At 44.0% G+C, this 17,018-nt stretch overlaps 1 protein-coding gene across 3 annotated transcripts in view; it reads left to right on the top strand.

Moving 5' to 3' along the window:
- Positions 1-17,018, top strand: part of dqx1 (DEAQ box RNA-dependent ATPase 1) — a 112,132-nt gene that overhangs the window by 7,856 nt on the left and 87,258 nt on the right. For 2 of the 3 annotated variants that reach the window (XM_078405804.1, XM_078405877.1), the window contains exon 2: positions 11,456-11,810. In XM_078405804.1, the coding sequence (XP_078261930.1) occupies positions 11,496-11,810 (315 nt within the window). In that variant the 5' untranslated portion in view covers positions 11,456-11,495. Of the gene's footprint in view, positions 1-10,521; positions 10,640-11,455; positions 11,811-17,018 lie in introns of those variants that run through there. The other variant, XM_078405954.1, reaches the window with a different exon arrangement.

A 17,018-nucleotide genomic window follows, 5' to 3' on the forward strand; every position in this document is an offset into this window, starting at 1 on the left:
GATTTGTAACGTCACCCATCCTTTTTCTCCAGAGATGCTGCCTGACCCAAAAATAAGGCGGTGGTTTATGGCATGGTTGTGTGTTTAAAAGAAATCCATTAGATACGTCCTTTACGTTGTGTCGTTTTTGGCATGAATTATTCTTGTACAAAGTAATATATTCCCTGTCCCAAATCATAGTGCTAAGTGGGATAAATTTCAATTTCTGGGATTCTAATGTTGTCTTAGCTTCTTGCAGTACAAGCCTCACTTGAATTTGACCTCTGTGTGATCTTGGGGTCTGTGGGCAAGAGTAATTCCAGCGAGTTATTTCAGTAGGATTTGTGAGGTGAAACCACATGCAGGCTTCTACTCTGTACTTGTGTTTTTATTTCTGTACTTATGATAGTTTATAAAGGCATTTTAAACATGTGCAATAAATAGAACAAGGCCTTACCGAAACAGCAATGACAAAAATGACCACAAATGTTACTGACAAATACTTGGCATGCTTAGTCATCTGGTTATTGCTCTCGGTGCAAGATTTAATATTGGCCCATGTTTCCAAACCCATTTATAATTACATTTTCATATCTAAATGATCGGCAATAGTATTGCTGAGCTGACTGACAGCTGGTAGCTTGATGGGGCTCGGGTCATTTTGAACATTAGTGCACGCATAGCCAAATGTGGAAATCTGAAATGATCTAAAGTTGGAAGCTGGCACGTCTAATCTGTTGCCACAGTGGGCCTCGAAGCATTCTGCTTTCTGCTCCCGTGATTTTTTTTTTTAGGTTAGATTTAGTTTTTAGGTTAGAGCCAATAGACAATAGGTGCAGGAGGAGGCCATTCGGCCCTTCGAGCCCACGGAGTCCGCACTGACTCGCGATCCCTCTGCATTAACACCACGAGGGGCAATTTTACATTTACACCAAGCCAATTAACCTGCAAACCTGTCCGTCTTAGGAGTGTGGGAGGAAACTGGAGACCTCGGAGAAAACCGCCGCAGGTCATGGGGAGAACGTACAAACTGTACAAACAGCACCCGTAGTCAGGATTGAACCCAGGTCTTTGGCGCTGTAAGGCAATAGCTCTACTGCTACACCACCATGCCGCCCATTCTAGGACTAGATAGGATATGTTTAGAGGGGTATTATGAGGGTTATTGTCCAAACACGGGCAGATGAGACTAGTTGGATGGGGCATGTTGGTCGGCGTGGGCAAGTTGGGCCGAAGGGCCACTTTCTCTGCTGTACGACTCCATGACTCATGACTCAATGGCTGGCTAGCATATGGATGGGAATCTGCAGCAAAAAGATTTAATAGAAAGGTGAGTTGCAACTTTTTCACTCGGAAGGTAGCGGGTATATGAAATGAGCTGCAAGAATAGGTAGTTGAGGCAGGTACGATAATAACATTTAAAGACACTTGGACATGTGTATGGATAAGAAAGCTTTAGAGGGATATGATCCAAATGTAGATAAATGGGACTAGCTTAGATGGGGCATCTTGCAGCATGGACCAGTTTCTGTGCTGTATGATTCTATAACTGAGATTGCTTTCCCTTTGGGAAAGAACTGAGTGCAGTAGGCCATAAGGTCATAAGTGATTTGAGCAGAGTTATGCCATTTGACCCATCAAGTCTATTCTGCCATTCCATCATGGCTGATCTATCTCTCCCTCCTAACCCCATTCTCCTGCCTTCTCCCCATAACCCCTGACACCCGTACTAATCAAGAATCTATCTATATCTGCCTTAAATATATTCATTGACTTGGCCTCCACAGTCTTCTATGACAAATAAACTTCTCCATTATCTCCTTTCTAAAGGAATATCCTTTAATTCTGAGACTATGACCTCTGGTCCTGGACTCTCCCACTGTTGGAAACATCCTCTCCACATCCACTCTATTCAAGCCTTTCACTATTCGGTACGTTAAACAGAGGTCCCCCTCATTCTTCTAAACTTCAACGAGTACTGGCCCAATGTCTTCAAATGCTCATCAAAGGTTAACCTGGAACTGTCGGAATTATTTTACTTTTATCTTAATATATATTTAAATTAAAAAATAAATAAATCTATCTAGTAGTGTAAGGAAAGCAATTTGAATAATGTTTGAGTTCAGTCAATTCAAAAGCCTTTGAGAGTGATGAGGCATTTTGTTTCAAATATATATGCAGATGTACAAAACACTCAAGTCCATATTTTCATCACTGGTCTTGTTATTCAGGTCTCTAAATGTTAGCATGATATCGATTATCATTTATGTATAATCTTTCAGCACGTAGTTCCCAGGGTTTTAACGCGAGTTCAGAACCTCTTTCCCTGGGTAGAAATGTCATAGACTAGAGGTCATAGCTTTAAGTTGAGAGGGGCAAAGTATAAAGGAGATGTGTGGGACAGGTTTTTCTTATGCAGAGCGGTCGGTGGGAGGCAGGAGTGGTGGAAGAGGCAGATACATTAGTGGCTTTTAAGAGGCTTTTAGTTAGGCACATGGATATGGAGGGATATGGATCCCATGCAAACTGAGGGGATTAGTTTAACTTGGCATCATGTTTGGCACACAAGTTGTCGGCTTCAAGGCCTGTTCCTGTGCTGTACTGTACTTTGTTCTCTTTTTCAAAATGTTAGCATGGCATCAGTTATTATTTTGTGTACAATCTTTGACCAAATTGTTCCTGGAGTTGTAACAAGAATCCAACTACTTGGTATGGGGTGTCCTAAACTGCAGCCTTCACCGCAGAACTCGCCCTCAGCTCATCATTCATAGGACCTTTGAGGTTCAAGTTGACAGTGTTCATGAACAACAGGTGACCATGAGTTTTGAGCAGACTAGAAGGCGTCTTTCACCAAATTGATGGATCTCCAGCAGTCGTTGATATTTGTCTCCATGTGTGCCCTTGGAAACAGCCCTTGGAGAACAAGTGTTGACTGGCACAAAAATGTCATCAGCCATGCAAGAGAAGCACACAGTGATTCCCTGGGCAGACTGTCATTTTGCAGCATGCCTCCTCATCAGAATATTTAAGAGTCAAGAGTGTTAGAAACATAGAAACATAGAAAATAGGTGCAGGAGGAGGTCATTCAGCCCTTCAAGCCAGCACCGCCATTCATTGTGATCATGGCTGCCCCTGTTAATAAACCCCTGTTTTATTGTCACATGTCCCAGATAGAACAATGAAATTCTTACTTGCAGCAGCACAACAGGATATGTAAACACAGTACACTGTAAACAATATAATAAACGAGAAAAAATGTTCAGTGTATATACACAGACACGCGGATGCGCGCACAGACACGTGCAGACGCATGCAGGGCACGCGAGCGCACAGACATGCGTCCCCCCGTCCCCCCCCTAAGTCCATGTAGTTCAGAGTTTATTTGGAGGTTGAAGTCTTTAATGGCCTGATGGCTGTAGGGAAGAAGCTGTTCCTGAACCTGAACGTACAGTTTTCAGGCTCTAGTACCACCTTCACGATGGTAGGGGTGAAATGAGTGTTTGGCCAGGGTGATCTGGGTCTCTGATGATGCTGGCTGCCTTTTTGAGGCAGCGTTCACTGTAACTCCCTTCGATGGTGGGGAGGTCAGAACCCGTGATGGACTGTGCAGTGTTCATCAGTTTTTCCACCAAGCACAAAGATCTTGGTGGTGAGAAGAGCCCTCCCTCTCTGCCTGATACTTCTAATATGTGCAGAGTATTGGCAACACCCTCATGACAGGAAGATAAACCATCTTCAAAAATATGAGCTTTCCAGGAAGTTCTGGGAAGAGATGGAGGGATGCAGGAAAAATGTTCGCAATGTTGGGGGAGTCCAGAACCAGGGGCCACAGTCTAAGAATAAAGGAGAGGCCATTTAAAACTGAAGTGAGAAGGAACTTTTTCATGCAGAGAGTTGTGAATTTGTGGAATTCTCTGCCACAGAGGGCAGTGGAGGCCAAATCACTGGATGGATTTAAGAGAGAGTTAGATAAAGCTCTAGGGGCTAGTGGAATCAAGGGATATGGGGAGAAGGCAGGCGCGGGTTATTGATTGTGGACGATCAGCCATGATCACAATGAATGGCGGTGCTGGCTCGAAGGGCCAAATGGCCTCCTCCTGCACCTATTGTCTATGTTTCTATGATATCATAGTTATAGAGGTATAGGGCATGGAAACAGGCCCTTCGGCCAATCTCGTCCATGCTGACCAAGGTGCCCAACTAAGCTAGTCCCATTTGCCAGCATTTGGCCCATATCCATCTAAATATTTCCCATCCATGCACCTGTCCAAGTGTCTTTTACATGCCTTTATACTACCTACCTCAACTACCTCATCTGGCAGCTCGTTTGATTAAATTTAGTTATTTAAGGTTCGTCAATGGGGGAAGGTTGCAGCCAACAACCTTCTCAGCTGTGCGAACAATCCGTTGCAGCCTCCGCATGTCGTGCTTGGTGGCTGAGCCAAACCAGACCATGATGGAGAAGGTGAGGACGGACTCAATGATAGCGGTATAGAATTGGACCATCATTGCCTGTGGCAGATTGTGTTTCTTCAGTTGCCCCAGGAAGTACATCCTCTGTTGGGCCTTTTTGACTGTGGCAAATAATTCCACAGATTCACCACCCTCTGACTAAAGAAATCTCTCCTTATCTCCTTCCTAATAGAATCAGTCTTTTCGCTGGCTGGCTAGCACGCAACAATATTTTTCACTGTACCTCTATACCAAATGATTACAATCGATCCACGTAGGATGATTCAGTTGCCTGATAACAGCTGGGGAGAAACTGTCCCTGAATCTGGGACTTTTCCGCACTTCTATACATTTTACCTGGTGGGAGAGGGGAGAAGAGGGAGTAGCCAGGGTGTGACTCATCCTTGATTATGCTGTTGGCCTTGCTTTGGTTCTGTCTTCACTAAGGAAGACACAAACAATCTCCCAGAAATACCAGGGGACCGAGGATCTAGTTGGAGGGAGGAACTGAAGGGAATCCACATTAATCAGGAAATGGTGTTCTGTAAAGTGTTGGCACTGAAGGCATAAATCCCCAGGGCCTGATGGTCTGCATCCCAGAGTACTCAAGGAGGTGGCCCTAGAAATCGTGGATGCATTGGTGATCATTTTCCAATGTTCTCTCGACTCTGGCTACCCTCCAGTCCAAAGGAACTGATCCAATGTAACCCCACTTTTTAAGAAAGGAGGGAGAGCGAAAATGGGGAATTATAGACCAGTTAACCATACATCGGTAGTGGGGAAGATGCTGGAGTCGATTGTTGAAGATGTTATAGCAGTGCATTTGGAAAGCAGTGACAGGATCGGTCAAAGTCAGCATGGATTTTTTTAGGGGAAATCATGCTTGACTAATCCTCTGGAATTTTTTTAAGATGTAACAAGTAGAATGGATAAGGGAGAGCCAGTGGATGTGTATCTGGACTTTCAAAAAGCCTTTGACAAGGTCCCACACAAGAGATTAGTCCCACACAAGAGATTGACATGGATAGAGAACTGGTTGGCAGACAGGAAGCAAAGAGTAGGAATTAACAGGTCCTTTTCAGAATGGCATGCCGCAAGGCTCGGTGCTGGGACCCCAGTTATTTACAATATATATTAACGGTTTAGATGAGGGCATTAAATGTGACATCTCCAAGTTTACGGATAACAGAGCTGGGTGACAGTGTGAGCTGCGATGAAGATGCTATAAGGCTGTAGGATGACTTGGGTAGGTTGGGTGAGTGGGCAGATGCAGTATAATGTGGATAAATGTGAGGTTATCCACTTTGGTGGCAAGAACAGGAAGGCAGATTATTATCTGAATGGTGTCAGATTAGGAAAAGGGGAGGCGCAATGTGACCTGGGTGTGCTTGAACATTAGTCACTGAAAGTAAGCATGCAGGTACAGCGGGCAGTGAAGAAAGCTAATGGCATGTTGGCCTTCATTGCGAGAGGATTTGAGTTTAGGAGCAAGGAGGTCCTACTGCAGTTGTAAGGGCCCTGGTGAGACTGCATCTGGAGTATTGTCTGCAATTTTGAGGAAGGACATTATTGCAGGAAGGTCTCCTAATTTGAGGAAAGACATTATTACTATTGCATCGTAGGTACACCAGGTTAAGACTCGGGATGGTGGGACTGACATATGTTGAAAGAATGGGTCGACTAGGCCTGCATTCACTGGAATTTGGAAGGATGAGGGGCTTATATAGAAGCATATAAAATTCTTTAAGGATTGGACGGCTAGATACAGGAAAAATGTTCCCGGTGTTGGGGGAGTCCAGCATCAGGGTCACAGTTTAAGAATAAGGGGTAGGCCATTTAGGACTGAGATGAGGAAAAATATTTTCACACAGGGAGTTGTGAATCTGTGGAATTCTCTGCCACAGAAGGCAGTGGAGGCCAATTCATTGTATGTTTTCAAGAGAGAGTTAGGTTTACATAGCACTTAGGGCTAAAGAAACCGAGGCATATAGGGGGAAAAGCAGGAACGGGGTACTGATTTTAGATGGTCAGCCATGATCATATTGAATGGCGGTGCTGGCTCAAAGGGCTGAATGGGCTACTTCTGCACCTATTTTTCTAATTCTATTTTCTACATTTCTATTTCTATAAATGGAATCAATGGCAGGGAGGTTGATTGGTGTGATGGTCTGGGTTGCGTCTCCAAGTTTGCGGATGAAGGTTTCCTCCCACATTCCAAAGATGTACAGGTTTGCAGGTTAATTAGCTTCTGTAAATGGTCCCTTGTGTGTAGGCTAGTGCAAGTGTACGGGGCGATCTCTGGTTGGAGGAGCTGGGTGGCAGTGTGAGCTGCGAGGAGGATGCTATGAGGCAGCATGGTGACTTGGATAACATAGAAACATAGAAAATATACGTGCAGGAGTAGGCCATTCGGCCCTTCGAGCCTGCACCGCCATTCAATATGATCATGGCTGATCATCCAACTCAGTATTCCGTACCTGCCTTCTCTCCATACCCCCTGATCCCATTAGCCACAAGGGCCACATCTAACTCCCTCTTAAATATAGCCAATGAACTGACCTCAACTACCTTCTGTGGCAGAGAATTCCACAGATTCACAACTGTGCGAAAAAAAAGTTCTCATCTCGGTCCTAAAAGACTTCCCCCTTGTCCTTAAACTGTGACCCCTTGTTCTGGACTTCCCCAACATCTGGAGCAATCTTCCTGCATCTAGCCTGTCCAACCCCTTAAGAATTTTGTAAGTTTCCATAAGATCCCCCCTCAATCTTCTAAATTTCAGCGAGTACAAGCGAGTATAAGTTGGGTGATTGAGCAGATGCATGGCAAATGCCGTATAATGTGGATAATTGTAAGTGGCAAGAACAAGAAGGCAGATTATTATCTGAATTGTGTAGGAAATAATTAAAAATGGGGAGAAGATAAAATTGGGCCATGCGGGGCTGGGGAGCGATAAGCTTGGAGGCTTTAGAGGGCAGAGAGCCGGAAGTAATAAAATCAGAAATGGTGTGTGATATTAAGGTCTGCTGCTCGTCTGTGGGGTCATGGTCCAAGGATAAGTAGGCGGAGGTGTCTGTGGCGCCTCCCTTGTCAGCAGGTTTGATTATCAAGTCGGGGTTGCTTTATAAATGGGGAGAAGTCTGAAGAAGGGTCTTGACCCGAAACGTCACCCTTTCTAGCTCCCCAGAGATGCTGCCTGTTTCGCTGAGTTACTCCTGCGAAGGGCCGAATGGCCTACTCCTGCACCTATTGTCCAGCATTTTGTGTCTACCATTATCTATATTGGGTCAGATTAGGACAAAGGGAGATGCAACGAGACCTGGGTGTCCTTGTACATCAGTCACTGAATGTAAGCACAGGCCACCCAACCCTTCCGTATTTGGCGGAAAGTTTCCGCTCTCGTATTTCATTTCCGCCATTCCGATTTCGCCTCACATTTTTCCGCAAAACACATGGCTCGCCGCTCGCCCTGCCACTCACCCCGCCCGGCTGCTCGCCCTGCCCCACCGCTCGCCCTGACCGCCGCTTCATTTCCTTTGTGCCGCCCCTCAAAAGTAAATTAACTCTGAAGCAGAGATCTTTAAAAAAGGAAACCCTCCAAAGCGTTTAAGTGGTTTATGAAGATGAATTATGTTTAAGTTCCCAGCTGTTCTGCTGACTTGTTCTGCTCAGCGCATTGGAACTGTTATTTCTGATTGCACTCATCTGACCTCATCGCTGTTGATCTTCGCTGTGTGATTGGGCAAGAAGCCTTTCACCAGGACTGGTGGGAATTCCTTCATTAAATAGCATCTGCATTAAAACGGCAAGCAAAGTGCGTATGCGGGTAACATAGGACATTTGCTATCAGGCACAAAATGACGTATATATTTTTTCCTCCCAAGAGTACACCTGTTTCATAAATATGCTCCTTTGTAGATTCTTTTGTCAAATTAGAAGCAAATATACTGAGGGGGAAGAAAATTACTATTTGCAATTTTTGTTATTTTCTTGCTATTGAGGGAGCACTAGTTTTAAATAAAGTAAAAAAATACATGTCTGTATATAGCTCGCGCCCGTCCCCTCTCTCTCCTTGCGCCCGTCCTCTCTCTCCCCCTGCACCGTCTCCTCTCCCTGCGCCCATTCCCCCCTCCCCCCCCCCCCCCCAGCCTCTTGTCAGGCTCTTTCCCTCTAGCCTCTCCTAACACTCACTCTCTCTGAATTACTCCTGTAAATATAAATCATTGGTAATTATAAATCCACTTTGTGGTTCTGAATAATACTTCAGGATCTTGTTTTCAATTTATCGTGTTTTGTAAAATTATTACCGTGGTTAAAATTTGTTGACAAAACATGTTTCAGCAGGCTACCATTATCATTATTTTGCATGCCAGTAATTAGTTGCTCCCCACAGGAATCCTGACAAAGTCTCATTATGAGATCAGTAAAAATTCTTTCCAATCCCCATTTCCTCAGCCCAAATAGCACATATTTTCTTATTGTCCTCAATTGTCCCTCAATGGAATCACAAAATTAATACCCAAGGCCCTCACGTTTTCATACATGACTTGCCTCCTTACCGTTACTGTGTAGGAAGGAACTGCAGATGCTGGTTTACACTGCAGATAGACACAAAATGCTGGAATAACTCAGCGGGACAGGCAGCATCTCAGGACAGAAGGAATGCGTGACGTTTCGGGTCGAGACCCTTCTTCAGAAGGTACAAAATGTCACCCATTCCTTCTCTCCAGAGATGCTGCCATACTTTTACTGTCTCCTTTGTGATGCAGTTAAATTTAAACTGCTTGTTTATTCACGCACGGGTACCATGCACGTCTGTTGTACTCAAAGATACTAGAGGAGCAAGATAAACCACTCGACCCTAAAAACCGTCATATTTCATGGCGCCATTTTAGTAGGCAGAAACTTGCAGAAACATTTAAAAAGAAAAATAACAAAAATCTGTGAGTTGATAGATGAGATATATTCTGATATATATATTTTATGGTATCTTCACACATACTGTTCCCCCAAAACACTGATTACACTGCGAGAAGCATAGCGAACGGTGGGTTTTGCCTACTAAAATGGCGGCTGTTACGTTCCTTTGCGTACTACACTTCAGTATAGGCGATTTCAACGGAGTGATCCATCTTGTACCTCTAGTATCTTTGGTTGTACTGTATTATGACATTGAATATCTAAAGAACAGGTGGTATATCTCATTAATGGAATAAAAGCTTGCCTCTTTCTGCCATCTATGGGACGACTATGAAATGCTAAGCAGATTCTAGCCAATTGCCAATAGACATGGTCGGGCCTGACTGGTAAAGTATGTCGGGTTACCCTAAATAAACCTGGTCCAGCTATGCTGGATCTTGACGAGGTGGCACGGTTTGGGTTGTTCTCAATGTAAGCCATTGCAATGATGTGAGGCATGTTACAGCATAGATGCACATCAAAGATTGTTGGGCATCAGAAATATTGGCATGTCCCCAACAACTCTCACCAACTTCTACAGTTGTGCCTTAGAAAGCTTTTTATCGGGATACATCTCAGCTTGGTTTGGGAACAGCTCCATCCAAGACCACAAGAAATTGCAGCGAATTGTGGACGCAGCCCAGACCATCACGCAAACCAACCTCCCTTCCATTGACTCCATTTATACCTTATGTTGCCTCGGCAAGGCCAGTAGCATACTGGAAGCTGTGGAGGCCAAGTCAATTGATATTTTTATGGCAGAGATTTGAGTTTGAGTACGTGGAAATTCCAGTCATATTTAGATTTTTATAAATAAATTTGTTTTTATCAGTTAAACCTATCGATTAGTTTTAAGCTCTTCAAAAACATTATCGCATTATGCTTGAATGCAATGAACAACAATGCTTCTGCATTGAGATCTACTTGGGATATGAGAGAAGCCTTTGGTAATACTTTTGCTGACGACTGAACTGTAGTGGGAGGTTGAGCAGGCTAGGTCTTTGGAGCGCAGAAGGGTGAGGGGTGATCTTATGGAGGTGTATAAGGTAATGAGGGGAAAAGATAGGGGAGACGCAGTCTTTTACCTAGAGGAATCAAGAACCGGATGACGGGTTTAAGGTGAGAGGGAAAAGACTTAATAGGAACCTGAGGGTCAACTTTTCCACACGGAGGCTGGTGGGTGTATGGACGAGCTGCCAGAGGAAGTAGATGAGGCAGCTACTTTTGCAACATTTAAAAGACATTTGGACAGGTACATGAATAGTCCGTGTTCATAAATGATAGGAGCAGAATTGGGCCTTTCGGCCCATCAAGTCTACTCTGCCACTCAATCATGGCTGATCTATCTGGCGCTCCTAACCCCATTCCCCTGCCTTTTCCCCATAACCCCTGACAGGAAAGATTTAGAGGGATATAACATATAACATATAACATATAACAACTACAGCATGGAAACGGGCCTGTCCGGCCCTACCAGTCCACGCCGACCATTCTCCCTGACCTAGTCTCATCTACCTGCACTCAGACCATAACCCTCTAATCCCCTCCTATCCATATACCTATCCAATTTACTCTTAAATAATAAAATCGAGCCTCCACCACTTCCACCGGAAGCCCATTCCATACAGCCACCACCCTCTGAGTAAAGAAGTTCCCCCTCGTGTTACCCCTAAACCTTTGTCCCTCAATTCTGAAGCTATGTCCCCTTGTTGGAATCTTCCCCACTCTCAAAGGGAAACGCCTACCCACGTCAACTCTGTCCGTCCCTCTCAAAATTTTAAAAACCTCTATCAAGTCCCCCCTCAACCTTCTACGCTCCAAAGAATAAAGACCCAACCTTGGATATATGGACCAAATGCACAAAGGTGGGACTAATGTTAGACAGGACATCTTGATTGTTGGGCCATAGGCAAGTTGGGCCAAAGAGCCTGTTTCCTTGTTGTATAACCATGACGATGATGATGATTATGGAAGTCCACAGTGACCATTGTTGAAATTAACCATATAATGCACGTTGTGTCACTTTGGCTGACTCTCAATTTGTAATCTTTTCTTAATTGTTTTTCAGCATGTAGTGTTGGTTCCAGCACTTGAATTGTGAAGCAAGGATGGAGAGTGACACGATGGAGACCGAGGCCGATGGCGGTGGGCCAGCTGCTGACTCCATCTCAGTTTCCTCCTTAAAGCTGAACGGCTTTAACTCGCAGTTTAGTGACGACGAAGACAAAGACTTGAACTGCGACGGTGGCGATTTGGAAGTGAATCCTTTCGATGGACTCCCTTTTTCCTCTCGGTATTATGAGCTACTAAAATGGAGGAAGACTCTGGCGGTCTGGGGTGCCAAGTACTATTTCATGGAAAGCCTTGTCAACAATAATATGGTACTGGTGTCTGGCCGACTCGGATGTGGCAAAAGTACCCAGGTAAGTGACAAACTGTTGGTTTTAACCACAATGGACCAATTAAAATCAAATCATTTTAAAATATTCAAATTTTTATTCTCCATTTCAAGAAAGTGAATCGTGTTTTAATGTAGTCCATTTTAATGATTTACTCCACATGTGCTTCCACTACGAACGAACACAATCGATAATTTACATGCTGTTCCAAAAGACATTGTAATTTACAGAGGCCAATTAACCCACAAGCATGCATAGTGAAGGACGAGTCGCACCCTGGCCACTCCCTCTTCTCCCCTCTCCCATCGGGCAAAAAGTATAGAAGTGTGAAAACTCACACCTCCAGATTCAGGGACAGTTTTTTTTCGTGCAACTGAACCATCCTACCAACAACTAGAGAGCAGTCCTGAGCTACTATCTACCTCATTGGAGACCCTCGGACTATCTTTGATTAGACTGTACCGGATTTAATCTTGCACTAAATGTTATTCACGTTATCTTGTATCTGTACCCTGTGGATTGCTCGATTGTAATCACGCATTGCCTTTCCGCTAACTGGAAGTAATAACGGCGCATTTTGATAGCAGTAAAAGGATTGGTCTAAGTCAGCATGGATGTATGAAGGGGAAATCCTGCTTGACTAATCTTCTGGAATTTTTTGAGGATGTGACAAGTAAAATGGATGAAGAGGTCCCTAGTTGGTGTGCGGGGATCGCTGGGCGGCGCGGACTTGGTGGGCCGAAAAGGCCTGTTTCCGGCTGTATATATATGATATGATATGATATGAGAGGCAGTGGATGTAGTGTATCTGGTCTATCAGAGAACCTTTGATACGGTCCCACACAGGTGATTATAGGGCAAAATTAGAGCACATGGTATTGGGGGTAAGGTATTGACATGGATGGAGACTTGGTTGGCAGACAGGAAACAGAGAGAAGGAATAAACAGGTCCCTGTCAGAATGGCAGGCAGTGGCGAGTGGAGTGCCGCAAGGCTCGGTGCTGGGGCTTCTTGCATATGGTGTGCACAGCCTAAAGTTGTAGGTCAAAGGTAGACATCCAGGCCAGGGCAACATCAGTTTCTGGGTGGATGGCCTTGATGCCACCAGGGAAAAGCCTCAGTCAGCAGTAATTCACCATGTGTAGGATGGTCTGATCTGGATATCCACAGTAGCAGGTGCTGGGACCACAACTATTTACAATATATATTAATGATTTAGATGATGTGATTAAAAGTAACATTAGCAAATTTGCAAATGACACAAAGCTGGGTGGCAGTGTGAACTGTGAAGAGGATGCTAGAAGGTTGCAGGGTGACTTGGACAGGTTGAATGAGTGGGCGGATGCATGGCAGATGTAGTATAATATAGATAAATGTGAGGTTATCCACTTTGGCAGCAAGAACAAGGAGTGCAACGAGACCTGGGTGTCCTTGTATACCAGTCACTGAAAGTAAATATGCAGGTACAGCAGGCAGTGAAGAAAGCTAATGGCATGTTGGCCTTCATAAAGAGAGGATTTGAGTACAGGAGTAAAGAGGTCCTTCTGCAGTTGTACAGGGCCCTGGTGAGACCACATCTGGAGTATTGTGAGACCACATCTGAATTCGTTAAATGTATTAGTAATCAATGTTTACAGGCATGCTTTACGGCTTAAGTAAAGCTGGCCTACTCAGAAAAATTAAGCATGACAGACTTCATATATCTTAAGAAGGTTAATTTGGATTAATTCCAATTGTGGACAGATGCCAAATACAGTGTCAATGGAAAATCTTAAAAGTGAGAACTTACTGGTGACTAGTATTAATTTAATTTGATAATTTATGATGCACATGAATACACGCTGTTATGGAATAACAGGAATTGGTCCCATTTGTAATTTTCCTGTCAGTAAAATTTAATTTACTTTTACTTTGAGTGCATGCAATTTCAATCACAAAATGTTGTGGTATTTATATAGAGTTAAGTAGTTTTTATTCGCCAGAGTGAAATATAATACTGGCCATTTCTGGGTCATTTTGCGCCAGTCCAGAAATTTGTCATTTCAGGGTCATTTGCCTGAGTACTTTGCATGAGCCAACTTTACACACCAGCCTATAGAACGCCACAGAATAATGTCATGGCGTTATACAGTTAAATGGCAATGAAACCAGCCCTTCTGCCCAACTCATCCTTGCTGGCTAAGATGTCCCATTTGCCCACATCGTTTGAACCATGTTTCTCTATCCATGTACTTGACCGATTGTCTTTTAAATGCTGTTAAATGCTCAACTAGCTTTTTTGGCAGCTCGTTCCACACCCTCTAAGTGAAAAACTTGCCGCTCGGGTTTCTATTAAATCTTTCTGCTCTCACCTTAATCCTATGTCCTCTGATTTTTAATTACTTTTGCATGGATAAAAAAACTGCGCATTCACCCTTTCTGTTTTTCTGCTGATTTCATACACCTCAATAAGATCACTCTCCGCCACTCTTAAGAAATAAAGTCCTAGCCTTCCGAACCTCTTGAGGGGGAAATGTGTGAAGGGCAAGTTCTTTTTTACACAGAAGTTGGTGGGTACCTGGAATGCGTTGCCCGGGAGTATTGTGTACAGTTTTGGTCTCCTAATCTGAGGAAAGACATTCTAGCCTTAGAGGGAGTACAGAGAAGATTCACCAGATTGATCCCCGGGATGGCAGGACTTTCATATGAAGAAAGACCGGATAGACTAGGAATTTAGAAGACTGAGGGAGGATCTTGTAGAAACATATAAAATTCTTAAGGGGTTGGATGCTAGATGCAGGAAGATTGTTCCCGATGTTGGGGAAGTCCAGAACCAGGGGTCACAGCTTAAGGATAAGGGGGAAGTCTTTTAGGACCGAGATGAGAAAACATTTCTTCACACAGAGAGTGGTGAGTCTGTGGAATTCTCTGCCACCGAAGGTAGTTGAGGCCAGTTCATTGGCTATATTTAAGAGGGAGTTAGATGTGGCCCTTGTGGCTAAAGGGATCAGGTGGTATGGAGAGAAGGCAGGTACAGGTACTGAGCTGGATGATCAGCCATGATCACATTGAATGGCGGTGCAGGCTCGAAGGGCCGAATGGCCTACTCCTGCACCTATTTTCTATGTTTCTATGTCTCACGTTGACATCCACTCCCTACACACTAGGGGCAAGTTACATTTGGCTGCGGAGCCCGGCAAAGACGGAGGTGTCTTTTATGCTCCTGACGGAACTTAAAGAATAACAGTAAGAAAGTAGGAATAACAAACATAGCGATGGACAGCACGTTAATCCACGAGGGAGAATGTGCAAACTCAAAGGTCAAAAGGGATAGTAGAATTAGGCCATTTGGCCCATTACGTCTATGCCGCCAATCGATCATGGCTGACCTATCTCTCCCTCCTAACTCTATTCTCCTGCCTTCTCCCCATAACCTCTGACACCCGTACTAATCGAGAATACATCTATCTCTGCCTTTAAAAATATCCACTGACTTGGCCACCACAGTCTTCTACGGCAAAGAATTCCACAGATTAACTATTCAAGATTCAAGATAGCTTTATTTGTCATCCAAATTGGACGAAATTCAGTCATCCACAGTCCAACAATAAAAGCATTAAATAGGCATTAAAATTACACAACCCCAAAAACACACAAAAAAAGAAAACAAAGGTCGGGTCTCCGTTCGGAAGGGACACATATTTACAATTTTACAGTTCCTTTTTACAATTTTACAGTTCTTCACTCTCTGACTAAAGAAATTTCTCATCACCTTCCTAAAAGAATGTCCTTTGATTCTGAGGCTAAGACCTCTAATCCTGGACTCTCCCACTAGTGGAAACATCCTTTCCATATCCACTCTATCCAAGTCCGCTCTATCCAATCCACACAGCACCTGGCAGTCCGCGCGGTCTGATGGGGGATGCCACCCAGCCAGCGGCGCTTGCTAACCCATCGAAGACCAGAGACTGGAGAGGAGGGAGCCAGGGGGAGATGCGAGGAGCAAGGACGGTAGGAGAGCAAACCGTGGTCTGGCCTTCAAAGCCCTCAAGATCGATTGCAGGACGCGCCCCTCGGGCATAAAGGTGGACGGATGAAGACCTGGATGAAGATTGGTTTGCTGGACAATCGTCTAAGGAAGGCGATGTTTGGACGTCCTGCAGCAGCCTGGATCTGGTGCCGCTCATAAGACCTAATGCGTGGATTGGATTTCGTAAATAGCGTCAAAACCTGGCGCCTCTTGCATGCAGTTTCAGTGGAGTATTTCTGTACACTTTGCTGATTGGGGCCTGTGCTTGGGCATGGCAGAGCTTTACTGAACTGCATGCAAAAAAAAGAAATTCGCTGTGCTTTTTGCACATGTGACACCAAAGCACCATTGACCCTCGAGAGGCTAATTAATCAACAAACCCTCGTGTCTTTTGAGTGTGGGAGGAATTGGATCATGTGTAAACAGAAGAGGTTAGTTTATTTTTGGCACAGGTGCAGACATTGTGAGCCAAGGGGCCTGTTCCTTTTGCTGTACCTTGTTGTGTTCTCAGTAATTGATCATGAACTATGATAGTATTTATTCACAAAATGCTGGAGTAACTCAGCAGGTCAGGCAGCATCTCAGGAGAGAAGGAATGGGTGACGTTTCGGGTCGAGACCCTTCTTCAGACCCTTCTTCAGTCACCCATTCCTTCTCTCCTGAGATGCTGCCTGACCTGCTGAGTTACTCCAGCATTTTGTGAATAAATACCTTCGATTTGTACCAGCATCTGCAATTATTTTCTTACACTATGAACTATGATAGTGGTGACTTGCTTGATAGTTGGAGTGATTCTACAACACTTTGCCAAAGACCAAAAGGGAGATATTGTGGGTTTTGTTTGCTTTGCAACGGAAGGTTTGTTGTCTCACTCATTCCACCTTGGGAATTAACACGGCTTAGCTTTTTACTTCTGCAATGGGTATTGTTATTTGTTCCCAGGTAACCTGTTTAAAATAATATTTGGTAAATTTTTGGAGCAGGTGATGTGTGTTCATAAAGTCCAGAGGGATGAGATAAATTATAATCGGTCAGGTGGGTATGTAAATATTCATTATGTAAAACACAGTCACATGTTTTCATGCGGAAAAAGGTTACTGTCAATTTAAAAACCAGGTAACATTCTAAGTAAATAAACTTACTGATTGTTAAATATTAGATCATTTAAATATGTCACAAGACATTTTGCATTCAGATAATGTTTTAAATGGAGCAAAGATTGAG

The sequence above is a fragment of the Rhinoraja longicauda genome, chromosome 1, assembly GCF_053455715.1.
Source record: "Rhinoraja longicauda isolate Sanriku21f chromosome 1, sRhiLon1.1, whole genome shotgun sequence".
Taxonomy (NCBI): domain Eukaryota; kingdom Metazoa; phylum Chordata; class Chondrichthyes; order Rajiformes; family Arhynchobatidae; genus Rhinoraja; species Rhinoraja longicauda.